Below are 22,141 nucleotides of genomic sequence, written 5' to 3'. Positions count from 1 at the left end.
TTCATTTAGGATCTGAGAGCTCTGTGTTCCTCCTACTTTGAACTCCTGCACTTCTCCCCACATTGGCACGTTCAATGGAAGTTTCAATCAATATTTCCATAAATTTTCAAACATTTTAAGCTGCTGAGACTATCAGATATTAGTTCTGTGATTTAGGATTTCTCTACTTGTAATGTATGTACCTGTAGAGGAAGAGCATCCGGGAGGGTGCTGAGCACCTCGAGTCTCATCGCCGAGAGCATGCAGAAATCAAGCGCAGGCAGCAGAAGGAGCGTGCGGCAAACCAGATTCCCCACCCACCCCTTCCTTCAACCACTGTCTGTCCCATCTGTGTCAGAGACTGTAATTCCCGTATTGGACTGTTCAGTCACCTGAGAACTCACTTTTAGAGTGGAAGCAAGTCTTCCTCGATTTCGAGGGACTGCCTATGAATGAATGACTTCTAACAGGTTGTGTGATGGTGGTGCGGTGGTAAGCATGGTTGCCTTCCAAGCTGTTGACCTGGGTTTGACTCCCAGCCATCACATCTCTTAATTTCTACTTGAGGATAAAATGATCCTCTGCTGACTCTGGTTGTAAGCAGTTCTTACAATAGCATCTCATGACTTTTAATATTAAAAGTTTAACTTGTTAATTTGTCGGTTTTAGTGCCCCCTTTAATCAACGGGCACTTGATTATTGGTTCAACAAAAATAGTTGTAGAGCTGTTGCTCTAACGGTACGCTCGCTACCTTCTGCGAGAGGTGGGCACTGGGGGAACTGGAGTGCATCACCCCCAGCAACCAAATTTTAATTTGATCTTTTAAGTTCCCTTTAAAGTTTTATTTGATAATTTGTGGGTTTTAGTCTGCCTTTAATAAGGGTCGGCTTTATGTTTTGTTATTTGAAAATTGTTGTAGAGCTGTTGCATTGTGAGTGGCCTAGCCGGTCATGTGATGTTCATAAGACTCAATAAAACCCCAGTCAGTTGGGTCTAGGTCATCCAGGATGAGATATGTAGTTTTGAGCCTAGTGGATGGACTGGTAATGTGTAGCGTGATTGTTAAACCTTTGTTAATAAACCAACTAGTTCTTAATAGCAATGTGTTGTTATTTTTTCTTAAGCAAAGAACCCATGAAGCAAATACATTACACTACCAATGAAGCAATGATGTTAAACATGTCCCTTACCAAAGCTCCTGGTTCACAAGGTTCAAACAGGGCAAGCCAGGGAATAAGAAACATCGGTGAGAATAGGACCAAGGGGCCTGGGCTTCGAGGGTTGGTGAGGCTGGCGGGAATGAGGTCACTGCCGGCAGGAGGGTGTCCGAAACTCGTGAGGAAACGCTCAGACCGCCGCTGGGGACCAATGAAAATGGTCAAGAATTGGAGGCGGGGACGGGGGACGCGGTGGGTAAAATCGCGAAGCTCTGCAAGCAGGGAAGGGAGGAATCCCAGGGCGGGCGAGGCCTATGGTACCCTGAAGGTGGCAGGATACTGTCTGTGTGTGGCAGCGTAAGCTGGCATTTTCGAGACTGTGCGGCCTGCAGTTAAATTAGCGTGAAATAATCGGGACACGGTTCACTATTTAAATCAGGCCCCTGGCTCCCCTTGGGGCGAGGGGGCAGCTTTCCTTCGCCAAAATTCAGGGGGGTTAAGATTGGGAGGGGGAGGGGGGTGGAAATGTGGCACAAACCAACCCACACCCTCCCCGTCGTTTTAAAAGGAAAAAAAAAATTGGATTTATATAGTGCCTTTCACAACCACCGGACATCTCAAAGTGCTTTACAGCCAATGAAGTACTTTTTGGCATGTAGCCACTGTTATAATGTGGGAAATGCAGCAGCCAATTTGCGCACAAGCAAGCTCCCACAAACAGCAATGTGATAATGAACAGATAATCTGTTTAGTGCCCTGTTTCCACTGACAAGATGGGGTTAAAATCAGGCTTGCAACGTGGGTTGAGACTGTCCCGGGCAGCAGTACTGAGGGAGTGCTGCAGTGTTGGAGGTGCTGCCCTTCAGATGAATCGAGGCCCTGTTTGTCTGTCCCAGGGTTTTCAGATGGAAGTTACTGCTCTGTTGGATGACTGAAGACTAGAGAGCTGTTCCTGCACTCAAGTTTAATATTTCTCTCTCAACCAGCATTGAAATAAAACGTAGATTAACTGAGCCTTTATCTCATTGCTATGTGTGCAAAATAACTGCTGCGTTTTATATAATAACAGTTAACCGTACTGCAAAGCGTGTGAATTGCTTTGACACATGTCTGATAGACAAGATAAATGCAAACTTTTCTTTCTAGCTGGAATCTAGCATTTGGCAGAAACATTTGAATATATTTTAAACTCTACTTACCTTCCTATCCTTACCTCCCCGTGAGCCTTTCCCCCGCTGGCCATTTTGGAGGTGGGAGAAACTTTATTTCAAAAATGCAATTTCCTGGGCTGGATTCCAACTCTAACAGTCCCTTTTTCAACCAAATGAAAAACCTTGTTTGCAGGGTAAAACGAAAGTGCCAATAATTAAACCCACAGGTATGGGAACGATGGGCTTCTTTTGTGTATCATTCTATGGCCTAGAAATTCGTCTCGGATGGTGGGTCGGAACGGGCGCTATCGGGTTGTCCGCCCGTTTACGCAGCGCCCGATATCCAATTCCATTGCAGTCAATAACTGGATATCATGCGCGTGTATAACGGGCCGATCTGATCCGATCCCGCCCATTCTGCACCACCGCACGAGGCAAATTTTTGATTCGTTTTAAATCGGATATTGCTAGTTTTTTGTCAACCAACGGTATTAAGGGATAGGGGGCAAAGGATATATGGAGTTAGGTCGCAGATCAACCATGGTCTCATTGAATGGTGGAGCAGGCTCGAGGGGCTGGATGGCCTCCTCCTGATCCTATGTTCCTATGTTCGCATTAACTTCATTACATTTGTCTGAAGAGATGGCTGTTGATGCCTGCACTCAGCACAGGTAAATATCAACTACCTTTGTCCCAGCCTGTTCCTTTCCTTTCTGATAGCTATTGAACTCCGTGAACCGTTCCTCTTGCATGTCCGCAGATCTCAGCATTTTCCAAGGAAATTGCTGCACTTTCTTATTTGTGCCTACGGGCTACTTTCTTATACGGAATTAGCTGTTCAGATATTTCAAAGCATTGATGAGCTGTTTCAAAATATTTTGGCCCAAAGCTACATTATGTTCAATGTTCACACAGCCTCAGTACGCTCAGAAAGTCACACAGCACGAGCAGAACTCCATCAAATTCTGCAAGCAGCCTAATTAGCCCGTACTTAGAAAAAGAAAGACTTGCATTTATATAGCGCCTTCCATAACCATCAAACGTCTCAAAACGCTTTACAGCCGATGAAGTACTTTTGGAGTGCAGTCACTGTTGTAATGTGGGAATTAACCCGAAGTTATTATCCAACCCCACTCACACCCCAAACCCGAACCGACTCTCACCGGGGACCCGGCCTGACCTCACTCCCACAGTCAGGTCACACATCCAACTTTAATTAACTAACAGCTGAGAAATCACTTATTCTCAATATGGAGAAGACAACATACTGTATATGTTTTTGTTTTTTTTAAGTTATAAATGAATTTGATAGATACTGATGCTCTGAAATAAATAAAGGTATGACCAGTGACTAGATACAGTGGGAGTTCCGAACTCAACCTTCTTTTCTATTATTCCTGTGCGAAGTTGTGTGATTTTGTCAATAATAGCCATTTAACACAATCTTCAAGTTCCTCAACAAATACTTGGAAGCACCGCCAATCTTTTTTGCGCCTTTCAATTCTTTTACAAAGACTTGGATTTTTATAGCGCCTTTCACGTCCACCGGACGTCTCAAAGCGCTTTACAGCCAATGAAGTACTTTTTGGAGTGTAGTCACTGTTGTAATGTGGGAAATACGGTATCCAATTTTGTGCACAGCAAACTCCCACAAACAGCAATGTGATAATGACCAGATAATCTGTTTTTTTGTAATGTTGATTGAGGGATAAATATTGACCCCAGGACACCGGGGATAACTCCCCTGCTCTTCTTCGAAATAGTGCCATGGGATCTTTTACATCCACCTGAGAGAGCAGACGGGGCCTCAGTTAACGTCCCATCCGAAAGACGGCACCACCGACAGTGCTGCACTCCCTCAGCACTGCACTGGTGTGTCAGCCTAGATTTATGTGCTCAAGTCCCTGGAGTGGGACTTGTGTTATGACTGCAATTATCATCGAATAACTCTACGAGGCCTTGTACTGTGAGTAAGAGCTGTGTGACTTCAGTCCATTTAATACGACTGTAAAGTGAGGGGCAGCATGGCTGACCACCTTTTATATGCCCCTGCACACCTGGGCAGGTATCCCCTGGGGCCTCCAACAGCAGCGCCCTCAGGTGGTACATCGTACATAGTTACATAGTGAATACAAAGAGTTTGCATACATGACAACTTGAACTTGAACCCACGACCTTCTGATTCAGAGGCGAGTGTGCTGCCCACTGAGCCACAGCTGACACAAGACACAAATTAGCACCAGAAACAAACTGTCGATGGTCAGATTTGTCAATTTAGATGCTGTTTACCCCTATCATTTATTTGTTGCAGGGAGAGAAAAATATAGGTCAAAATTATTGCTGAGGAACTCGCCTGACCAGACAGTGCAGTGGGCATTTCCTGGTGCAGTGGGCCTTTCGAGACGATATATGCAATTTACCAGCCCCACAAAATTTTTTTTATTTGTTCATGGGACGTGTGGTTCGCTGGCAAGGCCGGCATTTATTGCCCATTCCTAACTGCCCTTGAGAAGGTGGTGGTGAGCCACTTTCTTGAACAGCTGCAGTGCGTGTGGTGAAGGTACTCCCACAGTGGTGTTGGGGAGGGAGATCAAGGATTTTGACCCAGCGCCGATGAAGGAACGCCAATATATTTCCAAGTCAGGATGGTGTGTGACTTGGAGGGGAACTTGCAGGTGGTGGTGTTCCAATGCGCCTGCTGCCTTTGTCCTTCTAGGTGGTAGAGGTCGCGGATTCGGGAAGTGCCGCCGAAGAAGCCTTGGCGAGTTGCTGCAGTGCATCTTGTAGATGGTGCACACTGCAACCACGATGCGCCGGTGGTGGAGGGAGTGAATGTTGAAGGTGGTGGCTAGCGTGTCAATCAAGTGGGCTGCTTTGTCCTGGATGGTGTCGAGCTTCTTGAGTGTTGTTGGAGCTGCACTCCTCCAGGCAAGTGCCGAGTATTCCATCGCTCTCCTGACTTGTGCCTTGTAGATTGTGGAGAATCTTTGGGGAGTCGGGAGGTGAGGCACTCGCCGCAGAGATTAGACCACGAACGATGACAAAAATTTAATTTCCCTTCAACCTTGGTCCCAGGTCCCACTGAAATTTCTGAGGGAAACTGAAGAAAGCTAAAAAATGTAATTTAAAAAAAGATCATTGCTATGCAAACATTCATTCTTTTTCATTTGAATTGGTAATGCAGGATTAAACATTTTCATTACGTTGCTAGTGGAAGGCGATCGTGCTCAGGCGCTTCACTGATCTGCCTTCCAGTTGCCAGGAGCCCAAACAACAAGACTGAGGTATCAGCACAGCAATAATTCTGTAATTACAAAAGCAGTGGATGTCACATTCAATGCTCTTCGTTTTTAGCTTCTGTTCTGTGTCAAGTGGGCTTAGTTGATAGAATTTGCTCTCAGCAAATGGTGAACGTGAGGCTGTTGGATTGTCGTAAAAACCCTTTCGGGAAGGAAACCTGCTGTCCTTGCCTCGAGGTGACTCTGAACTGAGCGAGACACCTGGTTGTATTGTACAGGAAATGGCGGAGGTTATTCAGCCCCTCGAATCTGTTCCGCCACTGCGGCAGAGAATATCGTCACCACGTGGACTGTATAGCAGTTCCAGAAGGCAGCCCTCTACCACCTTCTCTGGGCAACTAGGGATGGCTTGCTAGCACGCCGCACATCATGAGAATGACTACAAAAGCACCTCTTACCCATAAGGTTGTAGCCCCTGGCACTCTGCCTGACTTTTATAAGATGCTGCTTCTCAGCGGAGAACTCCCTCAACGGGAGCAACGGTTGGAATATTGAGCCGGTGGGTCCGATTCGGGGCATTTCCAATTTTAATTGCTGGAAATGTGATCATTGGAAGCATCACTATTCAGTGGTGCAGACCTCTGTACCTGATTATGCGATCGGCACAAAGAAAGACTTAGATTTATATAGCGCCTTTCACGACCACCGGACATCTCAAAGCGTGTTACAGCCAATGAAGTACTTTTGAACTGTTGTCACTGTTGCAACGTGGGAAACGCGGCAGCCTTTTTTGCGCACAGCAAGCTCCCACAAACAGCAACGTGATAATGACCAGATAATCTGCTTCAGTGATGTTGATTGAGGGAGGCTGGAGCTGTGGGCAAAGCAAAACAAGCCCGACTTCGTGGGACAGTCAGAGGAGCAGTTGGAGTTTGGAGCACGAGGCTGGAGCTGTGGGTAAATCAAAAAAAGTTAGCCGCCGCAGCAGCAGAATCAACAACACGGAGGTCAGGACCGGCGAGGAGCGGAGGTCGGAGGTTGGAGGCGGTGAGGAGCGGAGGTCGGAGGCGGCGAGGAGCGGAGGTCGGAGGCGGCGAGGAGCGGAGGTCGGAGAAGGCGAGAAGCGGAGGTCGGAGAAGGCGAGGAGCGGAGGTCGGAGAAGGCGAGAAGCGGAGGTCGGAGAAGGCGAGAAGCGGAGGTCGGAGAAGGCGAGAAGCGGAGGTCGGAGAAGGCGAGAAGCGGAGGTCGGAGAAGGCGAGAAGCGGAGGTCGGAGAAGGCGAGAAGCGGAGGTCGGAGGCGGCGAGGAGCGGAGGTCGGAGGCGGCGAGGAGCGGAGGTCGGAAGCGGCGAGGAGCGGAGGTCGGAGAAGGCGAGAAGCGGAGGTCGGAGGCGGCGAGGAGCGGAGGTCGGAAGCGGCGAGGAGCTGAGGTCGGAGGCGGCGAGGAGCTGAGGTCGGAGGCGGGGAGCTGAGGTCGGAGGCGGCGAGGAGCTGAGGTCGGAGAAGGCGAGGAGCTGAGGTCGGAGAAGGCGAGAAGCGGAGGTCGGAAGCGGCGAGGAGCTGAGGTCGGAGGCGGCGAGGAGCGGAGGTCGGAAGCGGTGAGGAGCTGAGGTCGGAGGCGGCGAGGAGCGGAGGTCGGAAGCGGCGAGGAGCTGAGGTCGGAAGCGGCGAGGAGCGGAGGTCGGAAGCGGCGAGGAGCTGAGGTCGGAGGCGGCGAGGAGCTGAGGTCGGAGGCGGCGAGGAGCGGAGGTCGGAGGCGGCGAGGAGCAGAGGTCGGAGGCGGCGAGGAGCTGAGGTCGGAAGCGGCGAGGAGCTGAGGTCGGAAGCGGCGAGGAGCGGAGGTCGGAGGCGGCGAGGAGCTGAGGTCGGAGGCGGCGAGGAGCTGAGGTCGGAGGCGGCGAGGAGCTGAGGTCGGAGGCGGCGAGGAGCTGAGGTCGGAAGCGGCGAGGAGCGGAGGTCGGAGGCGGCGAGGAGCTGAGGTCGGAGGCGGCGAGGAGCTGAGGTCGGAGGCGGCGAGGAGCGGAGGTCGGAGGCGGCGAGGAGCGGAGGTCGGAGGCGGCGAGGAGCTGAGGTCGGAAGCGGCGAGGAGCTGAGGTCGGAGGCGGCGAGGAGCGGAGGTCGGAGGCGGCGAGGAGCTGAGGTCGGAGGCGGCGAGGAGCGGAGGTCGGAGGCGGCGAGGAGCTGAGGTCGGAGGCGGGGAGGGATGGAGAGTAAACATTGGGGCACTATAAATTTGTGTTTTTTCCCCCCATTTTCTCTGAACACTTTCGTTTATTAATTCTAAAAATATCGAAGATCGGGAAAAAAATGGCTGTTTGATTGGTTTGAGGGCTGGAGGGCATGTGATAAAAAACCTCCAGGAATACATGCAACCAGAGTTGGCAGCCCTTCCACAACGGTACTTGAGGTCAACCTAATGAGGTAACCTGGAACTTCCCTGAGTTGTACAACCACATGCCACTCCATGCAACTGCTCTGATGGTATCGTTCATCAGCGCTGATGTCTTAAACAACTCTTCTCAGATCAAAGTGCTGGAAACGCGTTGTTTCTGGCGAATCATCCCTCCTCCTCTTGACAAGATCGCTGGGAAATAGAAAGTTATTCCTCTTTGTGCAGCTGGCATTCCCCTGTTTCTCACAGCAGCCATCATAAGTGAAGCTGACAATTCAGCTCCAATTAGTGTCAAACCACGAAGCGGGGTTGTTCTACGCTTTGGGCCCTGCTAACACCCTGACTGAGATGACCCAATGTCATTTCATTTCCAAGTTATCAGAGAGAGGCTTTCAACCCATCATCAGTCTGTATCACATTCAAACAGGTACCGGAGATGAAAGAATAATGGTCTCACCCCAGCTATCACCAGTTCTTCTGCCACATGATGTTCAAAGGGCATTGGGTGCCTTTTATGTTACCTTTCAATGCTGTGTATAATTTTAAAAGTGCTGCCATTCTCACCATTTTGCAAAAACACTCTCAGTTTTAAAATTCTACGTTTGAGCAGTTAGAGCATCAAGCCCACAATCCAAATGTCCCGGCCTCCCTCCGCCCTGTCTCCCCATAACTGGCAGGGAGAGGGGCAACATTGCGATGACTGGGGTCACCACTGCACTGGGCGGCTAGGTCCAGCAGAGGCAGGTTGCCAGAGTGACCCAGGCAGAGACGGCGCAGCCTAATTATGTTTAAAACAACAGCTCGAAGGGACTAATTATATCAGAGCATCGTTCTTCACTGAAGTTCTGGTCTCTGATGCCAGTATAATTTCTCGCTCCCAGCATCAGCCCATCAGAGGAGAGCCCTTCTCAATTATCTTCAATTGCAATCTTAACCTGCTCGGGCACAATTTTGTAAAAATTCTAGTCGGGAGCCATATTAAGAACAGAATTTATTTTTGAACTTTGTTACTTACCTTGTCCTCCACATTCTCCCCTCTTGCCTTGAAATTAAATTTCAAAATTCACCCCCCACCGCCCCCCACTAGAGGGGATCCGAAACTCGGCAGCCCCGTGTCCTAACTCACACCAAGTCCCGCTCACCCAGCACCCCTGTGCTCATTGACCTACATTGGCTCACGGTTAAGCAACGCCTCGATTTTAAAATTCTTATCCTTGTTTACAAATCCCTCCATGGCCCTCGCCCCTCACTATCTCTCCCCACAGCCTCCCCGCCCCCACCACCACCGAGATGTCTGCACTCCTTTAATTATGGGCCCCAAGCTCTGGAATTCCCTGCCTAAACCTCTCCACCTCTCTACCTCTCCTTCCTCCTTCAAGATGCTCCTTAAAACCTACCTCTTTGACCAAGCTGCGCTAATTTCTACTTTTGCGGCTCAATGTCAAGTTTTTATCGCGTAATACTCTTGTGAAGTGCTTGGGACGTTTCATTGCGTTAAAGGCGCTATATAATTACAAATTATTGTTGTTGTTCAGACTGGGGTGTAGACCCTCTACTTTGGACCTCACACTGGGAATTAGACCTTCTATATTGGCCCTCTGGTACCTTACCCAAGTGACCATTCTTCACCGTGAATTTTGACTGCGAGTGCCTGGATATTCAACTGTGGAGTGCGACCCTGTCTTTACCCAATGTCTACAGGTGCTGACCTGCCATTTGTTTCCCCCTTCCCCAGCCCACAGACACCGAGGCCAATTGTCGCTCCCATCGCCATCCCAACTGAGAGCAGTGAACTCCACACAAAGCATGGATGGAACTCGGGAACTTGCTGAGCTGAAATAGTTGTTTTTCAAATCCTGACAATTAGCAAGAAAGAGAAGAGAAAGGAATAGGAACTGCCAAGGAAACTCATTCATTAATTATGAAATTTTCTATATAGTGAAGAAGGCTTGTGAGCATCACATCCACACACAGTATGACAATCCTTAGACAACAAGCTCGATTTACAGAGTGACATACCTAATACATGAGGGGCTGCACTTAAAGTGACAAGAAAACAAGCTTGTTCTGTAAAATACTTTGTTCTTATTTGGAAAAGATATAAATCAGCATTAGTATCCCGCAAAGCCTGTGTCCACCCACTCAGCAGTGAATTATTTTATATATCACAGCGCAGAAATGCTCATCAGGTTTCCGAGCATTAGCGGAAATCGCAATTGAATTGTCCAGCGTGCTGATCAGGCCACAGCTTGAGGACTGCACCCAGTTCTGGTCAATGAGACACAAGAAACCCATTCAAGTGTTGGGGTAAGTGCGGAAAAGAGCCACAAGGCTCCTGCCCCAGTGTCAGAGGTCTGTGTTGTGCTAAAGAAAGAGTACATTGGGCTTTTGAGTCTGAAAGAAAGGTGCCCGAGAGGTGGACTTATCGAGGTGTACAAGGTAGTCAAATTCAGAATATTACTGTGAGCTACGAGAGTAGTACAAGGGGACACAGAAGAACACAAGAACATAAAAACTAGGAGTAGGAGTAGGCCATTTGGCTCCACGAGCCTGCTCCGCCATTCAATAAGATCATGGCTGATCTGATCTTGACCTCAACTCCACTTCCCTGCCCGCTCCCCATAACTCTTTACTCCCTTATCGTTCAAAAATCTGACTATCTCCACCTTAAATATATTCAATGACCCAGCCTCCACAGCTCTCTGGGGTAGAGAATTCCAAAGATTCCCGACCCTCAGAGAAGAAATTTCTCCTCATCTCCGTTTTAAATAGGTGACCCCTTATTCTGAAACTATGCCCCCTAGTTCTAGATTCCCCCAAGAGGGGAAACATCCTCTCTGCATCTACCCTGTCAAGCCCCCTCAGAATCTTATACGTCTCAATAAGATCACCTCCCATTCTTCTAAACTCCAATGAGTATAGGCCCAACTGCTCAACTTTTCTTCATAAGACAACCTCTTCATCTCAGGACTTGACCTCATGACACGGATTCAAACATGGAAAAGGCAAAATTAGGACTGATGTCAGGGACTTCCTCTTCACGCAAAGGGGGTCATTTTGCACACCTAATTTGCACCTTGTCTAATTTTTCCTTCTATAGAGCCTTTCATGCCCTCAAGACATCCCAAACCATTGCACAGCCACTGAAGTACTTTGGAAGCACAGTCACTGTTGCAATGTAAGGAAATGCGGCAACTAATTTGCACACAGCAAACTCCCACAAACAGCGGTAAGATATATGGCCAGATCATTTGTTCCAGTGATGTCGGTTGAGGGATAAATATTGGCCAGGACACCGGGATAATTCCCTTGCTCTTCTTTGAATAGTGCTAATAGGATCATTGATGTCCACTGGAGAGGGCAACCGGGCCCTCAGTTTAACGTCCCATTCAAACGACTGCACCTCTGACGGTGCGGCACACTTTCAATACTGCGCTGGAGGTTGGATCAAGACCTCTGACTCACAGGCTGGAGTGCTCCCACTGGCTTAAGGCTGGCATGAGAGAGAATGTTAGTGCCGTGCCCAAGTAGAAGGATTGTTTCCAAAGCCGATGGGGTCACGCTGGAGTTTGTGTTAATGCGAAGGGGGAGGTGGGGGGGGGGAGGGTGGGTAGTGAAAGTTTACGGGATAAATATCCTGCCAATACTCAACTGTTTAGCCTCACACATGAAGAATGGTCAATTAGGCAAGGTATTGCTAGCCTACCATGATGAAAGAAGTCATAGTCCAGCATAAGTCAGTGCCTTTAAAAGAGGATGGACGAAGAGGGAAAAACATTGGAAAGAGCAGGTATTAGAGTCGATTGACACCACTATGTAAGCCAATGAGTGGAGGCTGGATGAGACATGGCAGGATTCACAGCGAACTGTCTACTTGAGAGCAAATAAAGTTGATTTACAAAGCAAAGCGAGTTTTGTTTTAATAGCCGCGAATGATCGCGAATAGCACTGAATAATAACCTGATATCTATGTGTGGATATTAGGCTATTAATCAGTGCTGCGCAGATGCGTGGGAATGATTGCGAATGTGCGCGCAGCGCTGAATAATAATAAAGCAAACAGTCTACAGAATCTATTTTAAAACAGTCTCTGCGAAGTGCAGCAAACAAAACTCATGAGCAAAACTACAGCAGCATCTCCCGTTAAAAGCAGGGTTCATTCTCCAGCAAAATGAAGCGAGTGGAGGGATAGTTACTTACAATTGATGCCCGTAAAATCAATCCCAATCACTCACAGCGGTGCGGACTCCCGGCGAGATTGATGGGGAAATTAACCAATCATTTCCATTCTAGCCAGGAATAGTGGGGTCACTATATTCAGCCAAGAGTAGGAACTGCATTCTGCTGAACCCACTCCTCCCTCCAACGCTTCCCTCGTTACTTTCACACTGCATTTATTCTCCTTCCTTGTGCTCAGCTTTTCACACTCCAATCTGATCATTTCATGCTTGTCCCTGCAATTCAGGTGAGCTTTCTTTCAATATGTTGCTCAAGAGGCTTTCAGATAAATGAGCTTTGTGGATTTTAATTCCGTGAAATCAGTGCAGTTTTGATTGCCAAAATGCTCCAACTCCTATCGGACATCTCTTCGGAATTACTGTTATGAACGGACGTGTAATATATTAATAACGGATGGGGTAATGTATTAGCATGGATAGAGGATCGGCTAACTAACAGAAAACAGAGAGTTGGGATAAATGGGTCATTTTGCGGTTGGCAAACTGTAACTAGTGGGGTTCCGCAGGGATCGGTGCTGGGGCCTCAACTATTTACAATCGATATTAATGACTTGGATGAAGGGACCAAGTGTAATGTAGCCAAGTTTGCTGATGATACAAAGATGGGTGGGAAAGCAAATTTTGAGGAGGACACAAGAAATCTGCAAAGGGATATAGACAGGCTAAGTGTGTGGGCAAAAATTTGGCAGACGGAGTAGACTGTGGGAAAATGTGAGGTTATCCACTTTGGCAGAAAAAATAGAAAAGCAAATTATAATTTAAATGGAGAAAAATTTCAAAGTACTGCAGTACAGAGAGATCTGGGGGTCCTTGTGCATGAAACACAAAAAGTAAGTATGCAGGTACAGCAAGTGATCAGGAAGGCAAATGGAATGTTGGCCTTTATTGCAAGGGGGATAGAGTATAAAAGCAGAGAAGTCCTGCTACAACTGTACAGGGTATTGGTGAGGCCACACCTGGAGTACTGTGTACAGTTTTAGTCTCCGTATTTAAGGGAGGATATACTTGCATTGGAGGTAGTTTAGAGAAGGTTCATTAGGTTGATTCCGGGGATGAGGGCGTTGACTTATGAAGATAGGTTGAGTAGGTTGGGCATACACTGATTGGAGTTCAGAAGAATGAGAGATGATCTTATCGAAACATATAAGATAATGAAAGGGTTCGACAAGGTGGACGCAGAGAGGATATTTCCACTCATAGGGGAAACTAAATCTCAGGGACATAGTCTCAGAATAAGGGGCCGCCCATTTAAAACTGAGATGAGGAGGAATTGCTTCTCTCAGAGGGTTGTAAATCAATGGAATTCTCTGCCCCAGAGAGCTGTGGAGGCTGGGTCTTTCAATATATTTAAGGCAGAGATAGACAGATTTTTGAGCAATAAGGGAGCCAAGAGTTATGGGGAGTGGGCAGGGAAGTGGAGCTGAGTCCATGATCAGATCAGCCATGATCTTATTAAATGGCGGAGTGGGCTTCAGGGGCCAAATGGCCTACTCCTGCTCCTATTTCATGTTCTTTTGTGTGTGATCCTCAAAGATCCTGGAGAGAACCCCACTGTTATTGTCTGGTAAAAAAGTATCACAGTTGGGAGAATGTAAGGGTTAGGACTGAGAGACACTGTGACATCACAGCGGGCAAAGGACAAATTACAGGAACCATAACCATGGAGCATTGTATAGGAACATCAATCTGCCTTTGATAAGACATGTTCATTATCCATCACAAATAATGAGGCCAGTTGGCCTCAACTACTTCCGGCAAATGGAGTGGAAAAATCAACCCAGAGCTCCCATCCCTGAATGCTATCCAGTGATGTACCGACAGAAATCGTGCATATCGGGTCAAGACAGAGCCAAGCACAGGCGTGGTGCTCTCCATGGTCGAATAGTATGCTTAAATGTACCTTAGCTCATAAACGAAGAGAGTCTGCGGGGGGGGGGGGGGGGGGGGAGAGAGAGAGAGAGAGAGTCTGGGGGGAGGGAGGGAGAGAACTTGGGGGGGAGAGAGAGAGAGAGAGTGAGCTTGGCGGGGAGGGGGGAGAGAGCTTGAGGGGAGGGGAGAGAAAGAGAGCTGGTGGGAGTGAGAGAGAGAAAGCCCGGGGCAGGGGGGGAGAGAGAGCTTGGGGAGGGGGGAGGAAGAGAGTCTGGAGGGGAGAGCGGGGGAAGAGAGACATGAGGGGGGGAAGACAGAGACAGGGTGGGGAGAAGAGAGAGATGGTGTGGGGGATCAGAGGGGAGAAAGGTTCTTCCAATCCAGAAGTCACAACACTGTCACTATTCACTTCATACCCAATAAACCTGTTAACAGTCCGTACACAATGGCCCATCTATGGCGAGGGGGGAGGGGTAAGGTCATGCACTTGCGCTGTGGGGGCAAGGGAATTTGGTTGGGGGAAGGACGCACTTGCGCTGGGGTAAGGGACTTCGGCTGGCACTTGGTGGCTTCTGGGGAGATCTGTCCTCTGTGGCTTCTGGAAGTCAAAGTGGATCGAGTTACAATTTGCGAAGTCAGTGAGAACTTGGGCTGGGCGGTTCCAGTTACACATTCCAGAGAAACTTCAGGGTGTGGTTTATCCTCCAAGGGGACCAATCAGAGACAAGGGACAAGGGGCGGCCATTTTTACAGTACAAATAAACGCGTCCATAAATATTGGCCAGGACTCCAGGGAGAACTCCCCTGCTCTTCTTCGCAATAGTGCCATGGAATCTTTTACCTCCAGCCGAGAGATTTAAGATCTAATCCGAAAGAGGACACATCCAACAGTGCAGCGCTCCCTCAGCACTGCACTGGGAGTGTCCGCTAAGATATTTATGCTCAAATCTCTGGAGTGGGGCTTGAACCCACAACTTTCTGACTCAGGGGCGAGTGTGTTGCCCACTGAGCCACAGTTGACACTAGCAAGAATAAAGACCCCTGGGATAGAAGGTGGGAAATGCAGAAAAACAGGGAAAGAGGATAGGAAAAATGACATGATCCCAGGCAGTTATATCTGTAGATACATTTGTGGTTTGTGTTGCTTTTAGTGGGGGAGAGAGACTAATCGTGACTCTCCCTCTTTCTCTCTCTGCTGTCCCAAATTACCTTTCAACAGACACAGATAATTCGCACCACTTTCACAACAAATACATTCTGAACAACATAAATCATTATTCAGCTAGCTTGCAAAACAAAGAGGATGGATTCCAAGGAGGATATTAGCTGCAGTGTTTTTATCAGATCTCATGGGGGCTGTAGAAAGACCTTACTGAGGTCAATCCTGACGTCTGCAATCTGTTTCTGGTCCTTTAAAATCTCAGTTAATACTCTATTAGTACTTAGGTAATAAAATGCATGTAATGCAGTGCTAACTTGGCACTAATCCATGACACACGCCATATTTTAGAAAACTTTGATTCCGTTTACAAAGAACACTGCAAAGATAGATTTCTTAAAGGGACCACGTGCCAAAATGCAGTCAATCTGATGAGCATTCTTACAACAGTGACTGCACTTCATAAGTACATCATTGGCTGCAAAGCATTTTGGGACGTCCTGAGGTTATGAAAGGTGTTGTAGAAATACAAACCTTCCTTTCTTTTCATTGCAAAATGCCTCAGCGAATATGATAATACCAAAATTGGAAAGTTCTACTCACGAGTATTAAACGTATAACCATGCTGTGGACCCATCCCCGCAGTGTAAATGGTGTTAAATCCACACCGCCAGGAGTCCCAACATACTCCAGGATGTAAAAGATTATTACTTTTTCTTTTAATTTCTCAGGTTAGAACATAAGAACAGAAGAAATAGGAGCAGGAGTAGGCCATTTGACCCCTCGAGCCTGCTCCGCCATTCAATAAGATCATGGCTGATCTGATCTTGGCCTCAATTCCACTTCCCTACCCGCTCCCCATAACTCTTGTTTCCCTTATCGTTCAAAAATATGTCTATCTCCACCTTAAATACATTAATGACCCAGCCTCCACTACTCTCAGGGATGGAGAATTCCACAGATGCACGACCCTCTGGGAGAAGAAATTCCTCCTCATCTCCGACTTAAATGGGTGACCCACTTATTCTGAAACTATGCCCCCTAGTTCTAGATTGCCCCACGAGGGGAAACATCCTCTCAGCATCTAACCTGTCAAGCCCCCTCATAATCTTATAGGTTTCAATAATCACCTCTCATTCTTCTAAACTCCAATGAGTACAGGCCCAACCTGCTCAACCTTTCTTCACACAATTGTGGGTGAAATTGACAAGACCATATTTATTGAGCTGGATGAGCTCCCAAGAATGGCGAACATATTTGCACATTGGTAGATTGGGGATTTGTGATCATGATCTTGTGAAGCTTGCTTCATCGCATTGGAGGTCGGAGAGGAATTACCCAGAGATTGTTTTTCCTAATTTGGCCTAGGGTTTTGTGCTTCTCCCAGGGGAGTGTGCGGCTGTGGTGAGGGAGGGAGGGGCCGGGAGGAGGGGGAAGGGAATGAGTGGGGGGGAGGACAGTGTGCAGAAGTTACACCACGACAGGATAAGACCGGCTCGCTGGACCAGCTGGCCCTTGCCTTCCCTTTTTCATGCGTTTGTGTTGCCCATCCCCAATGGTTCTGAGACAGTGGTGATGGGCTTTCTCCTTGTATCGCAGCAGGTCCTGTGATAGTACTAATCCCCGAGTGTTCTGCATAAGGGCCAGAAAAAGAGGGACCCTTGAGTCAACCCCAAAGATGAAGCCCCCCCCCCCACCCCACCCCCACCTCTGCATATCAAACCAGACACTGTAGTGACATGGTCTGAGGAAAGGGCATCGTGGAGCCGAAATTCAACCTTCCGTTAAGGCCTGTTACCGCCGGAAAGCGGTGGTCACGCGGCGGTATCGAATGGCCGCCGATTTTTTGTCGAATGGCCGCCGCTCATGAAATTCTCCCCGGTGGTTTTTCCAGCGGTCCCCACTTCTGCCCCGCTGCTGCCGAACCCTCCTAAGTGCGTCATCAAAGTGCGCACCACCGACCTCCCACATCGCAAGTAAAATTCACCTGAACGTATCTTGTGGCCGGCACGCAGTTTTTTCTGTCGGTGCGCTGTGTGCAAAATGGCGGTGCGCCCGCCATTAAAGAGGAGAGTGCACTGCCGCGGCCGCCATCTTATTTTTTTTTGGTCAGTCGGCCCAACAATTGTGTGCCTGGGTCCGGCTGGACCACCAACAGGCAGCCTGGCACCCCCTTTTGGGTGCCAGGCTGCTGGCCCGGCCAAAACCCTCCCTGGTGGCCCAGTGGACTGAACCTAAAATAATCGCAGAGCTCGCAGCAGCCCTCCCTTTTAAGTGAAGGGGAGAAATGCGGTGATGCACACGCATCATGATGTCATCAGCGCTGATGACTGACAGCTGCAACCACTCTGCCCACCTCCCACTTCCGTCCCCATTTGACCGACTACCGCCCCGCTCGAAAAAAAATTACAAAGAGCTGAATTCTGCACAAGAGGCCACCGCATCCACCGCGGTGAAACCACAGGAAAAACAGTAGGCCGGCGGAGGTGAATTTCTACCCCATTAACTCTATTTCTCTCTCTACACATGCTGAGCAAAAAGGCTAATAGAATGCTGGCCTTTATATCTATAAGGACTAGAGTACAAGGGGGTAGAAGTTATGCTACAGCTATAAAATGCCCTCCTTAGACCACACCTGCAGTACTGTGAGCAGTTCTGGGCACCACACTAGAAAGGATATATAGGCCGTGGAGAGAGTGAACTCGGGTTTACCAGAATGATACCCGGACTTCAAGGGTTAGATTACAAGGAGAGATTGCACAAACTAAGGTTATATTCCCTGGTTAAGGGATGATTTGATCGATAGTATAGATAGAGAGAATCTAGTTATGTTGGTTGGGGATTATAGGACTAGGGAGCCTAGTCTAAAAATTAGAACCAGGCCTTTCAGAGTGAAATTAGGAAACACTTCTACACACAAAGGCTGGTAGAAGATTGGAACTCTCTTCCATAAAAGGCAGTTGATGGTAGGTCTATTGTTAATTTCAAACTTGAGATTGATAGATTTTTGTTACCCAAAGGTATTGGGAGATATGGGGCAAAGGCAGATATATGGAGTTGCAGTGATTGCACTCCAAAAGTACTTCATTGGCTATAAAGCAATTTGAGACATTCGGTGGTCGTGAAAGGCGCTATATAAATGCAAGTCTTTCTTTCTAGGTCACAGATCAGCCATGATCTCATTGAATGGCAGAACAGGTTCGAGGGTCTAAATGGCCTCCTGTTTCTATGCTCCTATGCCTGACCGACTGAGCATTTCCCAGCTATTTATGTTTGTATTTCAGAATTCCAGCATCGGCAGTTGTTTGCCGTTGCTTTGCTGCAGTGACAATTCCTGCTTAACAGAACCTCTCCTCATTAAGAATGACTTTGTCGGGCTCCTGTGGGTTTGTGCGATTTAGATGTGACTGTATCCATTAAGGTCTATGCTTTATCTTCCCCCAGCTTTAATTCACCTTGTGTTCTAATTAGGTCTCAGTGCCTCTTGCGATCTACATTTGTCTGCACACATCAGTGCCACCTGAATATTTAAACCCGCTGATACTTGGGTTTGTTTTTTTTTCCTTCCCTGCAATAGGGTCACAGAACTGGGTGAGATCAGCAGCGAGCAGCACTGGAAAAGCACGGGTTTAAAAATCAGCAGAAATATCTTGGGAGGAGCCACAAGTAAATAATAAACAGGAGAGTCGTCACAAGGCGTCACGCTAAAAGGAGTTTACATGGATCATTAGCTGAGGCCTCAGTGCCTCCTCCCCCGGCTATGTAGCTTCAGTCAGCTGTCAGTATGAGGCACAGGCAACTGAAGGTGGGCACAGCATGAAAGATGGCTGTCTGTGAGGGAGGATTGAGTGCTCCCTGTGCCAAAGGAAACAGCTGCGTGCGTTTCAGTTTGCCAGAATTGACATTTTTGGGGGGATATATCATAGGAGAGAGAGGGGGCTTTTATTAATCTAAAATTAGAGGATTTCGAATATTCTCCTCCTTTGCAGTTCCCCCACTGCTCTTCCCCAACTCCATCCTCCACTCTGCATCAGAAGGTTGTGGGCTCAAATCGCACTCCAGAGACTTGAGCACATAATCAGGCTGACACTCCAGCAGAGTAAAAGATTCCATGGCACTATTTCGAAGAAGAGCAGGGGGAGTTCTCCCCGGTGTCCTGGGCCAATATTTATCCCTCAACCAACATCACTACAACAGATTACCTGGTCATTATGACAGTGCAATTTGTGGGAGCTTGCTGTGCGCCGTGTTTCCCACATTACAACAGCGACTTCACCTCAGAAGTACTTCATTAGCTGTAAAGCGCTTTGGGACGTCCGGTGGTCGTGAAAGCCACAATAGAAATGCAAGTCTTTCTTTTACTGACCAAAATAAATCATCCTGGACTCCCAAGGAGCTGTTGATAGTTTGAGGCATAGACAGACTCCAGCTACGGTTCAGGATTAAACTTGATTGAGCACCCCATTAACCTGAAGAATCCATCGCACAGAAAACACAAAGCATTGCTCTGGTTAAACTCTAAATCTCCCTCGTTGCTGCTGCTTCACACACCAGCAGAGCCTGTGATTTGCAAGGGTGCTTCCTGACAGGCAGTCGCATGTGAACATGTGCATTTCCCATTGCATCTGACACACCGTGAGAACAGGACATGTTGAAATGCAATACATTACCGGGTACAGTTCTGATCGCCATAACATAAAAAAGATATAGAGGCACTGGAGAGGGTGCAACAAAGATTGACAAAGATGATACCAGAAAGGCGAGGCTATACCTATCAGGAAAGGATGAACAGGCTTGAAAAGAGAAGGCTGAGGGGTGACCTCATAGAGGTCTTTAAAATTATGGAAGGTTTTGATAGAGTGCATACAGAGAGAGTTTCCACTTGTGGGGAAGAACATAACTAGAGACCATCGATATAAGATAGTCACCAAGAAATCCAATAGGGAATTCAGAAGAAACTTCCTTACCCAGAGAGTGGTGAGAATGTGGAACTCGCTGCCACAGGGAGTGGATGAAGCGAATAGTATCGATGCATTAAAGGGGAGGCTTGGTAAGTATATGAGGGAGAAGGGAATAGGGGGTTATACTGATAGAGTTAGATGAGGAAAGAGGCTCGAGTGGAGCATAAGTGCCGGCATGGGCTGGTTGGGCCAAGTGGCCTGTTTCTGTGCCATATATCCGATGTAACATTATATGTATTGAACACGATTCTGGGTAGATGAGGGGGAAGAGATGTTGGGAGGGACATGTAGAGATAAATGGGGAGGTTGTGGAGAAGCACAATTAGACACTGGCTTTAACTCTGAACATTGTTGCATAGTTTACCTCCCTGAACAGACTTTTATGAAACAATTATATCGTTCATGCTCCAGAGCCGACCTCCTCGCCCCGACCTCCCACAAAACGTTCAAGTCTTTTACACAGAGGAAATCCAGTTTCAGCTTTGCGCGTATTGAATCAACCTGCACGTTCGCACAGCCGCGGGTCGCGGGGCTTTGTCATTTTCAATATTTTTTAAAGTACTTTCCCAAACCTTTTTCTTAAAAAGACACACACACAGACACAGCAAGATAGCAACACAAAATAACCACACAAACCAAAACACATCATCACCCTGCCGTTTGCAAGCAACGCCGCTGGCACAATAAACACCATCTAGTACTTCTACAGCCTTTAAGCAATCAAAATTAAAAGCAGCGTTTGCCAAAGATTGTTTTGCAAACAGCCCCTGTTAATATTTACAGCAACTTTTCAGATCGGTGTGTGGCATTGGATGATAACATTGGCACACCAGGATTGGAGTGAGGCACACATTAAACAGCCACCTGAAAGGCAAGGTGGTAAGATTTGAGATGAATTCTGATGCATCGCATCTTTGCAGGAAGGACGAACCAGACCAGCTCATCCCAACCGAGGAAGCGTGCACTGTCACCTTAAGAAGCATCTTTACAATGCTGCCCTGGATATTTGCATTTTTGCTAAAAAAAATAATATTTCACCGCCGCCCACAACCTTGTTGCAATTGATGGGGAAATGATGGAAAGAGACACACACACACACACACACACACAGAGTGAGGGAGAGAGAGAAATAAAGCGGGGGGGAGGGGGGAGAAGAGTCTGATTGCATCTTACCTGCTCGCTCCAGCCCCTCCGCAGTACCCAGGTCGGCTGCAACTATTGAAGGCAAGTATAGGAGCAAGAAAGTGCAAAGTCCCATGTTGCTGGCACCCCGCTTGGGAGTGAGTTGCAACCAGTTGTCCTCGCGAAGCTGAGCCTAAAACGAGCGAGGGCGATGCTGAGGTCCACCTCGTTCAGAGTTTTACGTCCAAAGTCCCATCAGAAGCAGATGGAATGGATTGCTTTAGAAGACTTGTTGGTCTGATGTTAGGAGTATCTGGTTGTTTGTTTGTTTGTTTTTCCTTCCCCCTCTCTTCAGTCTATCTTTTCTACAGATTATTTCCCCTCACACTCTCTCTCTCTCTCTCTCGCTGTGTTTGCCTAAGAACACTATCGCGCCTGGAGAGAGAGAAAACGCCACACTCTGTCAGACTCTCAATATAACACTGGCAGAGTAAGTGGGACAGAGAGAGAGAGAGAGAGAAAGGAGGGAGATTACACCTGACGCCAGACAGACAGCCCTACTCTTATCCATTTCCCACCCAGATCAGCCGGCTCCAATCTGATTTCACAAACTCACCTGTCAATCATAACTGCTGAATAATTCATCAATCGGACACATCAAACCTGCCATTTTTTTTCTCGGACGGATATCTGTAATTTCTTTTGCAATTGCTATTTAAGAAATGGCTCTAAAAACATTTATTTTCAATCCGATTTTGTAGCAAATCACTTGCACTGCATAATAAGCACAAGGTAGCTTTAGAATTGAGTTTTTAAATATGAGGTGCATGTTCAGAAACGCTAGAAATCGTTCCAAATATATTGTTTTGAAAATG

General features: G+C 47.7%; 1 protein-coding gene across 1 annotated transcript in view; it reads right to left on the bottom strand.

The window, feature by feature from the left end:
• The window catches only part of LOC139233885 (plexin domain-containing protein 1-like), a 328,432-nt gene extending 306,712 nt beyond the window's left edge, over positions 1-21,720 (bottom strand). Inside the window, exon 1 of the mRNA XM_070864521.1 lies at positions 21,318-21,720. Coding sequence (XP_070720622.1) covers positions 21,318-21,402 — 85 coding nt within the window. The 5' untranslated portion in view covers positions 21,403-21,720. The remainder of the gene's footprint in view (positions 1-21,317) is intronic.
• Between the last annotated feature and the right edge of the window lie 421 nt (positions 21,721-22,141).

Source organism: Pristiophorus japonicus, chromosome 21 (assembly GCF_044704955.1).
Source record: "Pristiophorus japonicus isolate sPriJap1 chromosome 21, sPriJap1.hap1, whole genome shotgun sequence".
NCBI lineage: Eukaryota > Metazoa > Chordata > Chondrichthyes > Pristiophoridae > Pristiophorus > Pristiophorus japonicus.
Note: the sequence above shows the minus strand (reverse complement) of the source record. Positions and strands in the feature narration are given on the sequence as shown.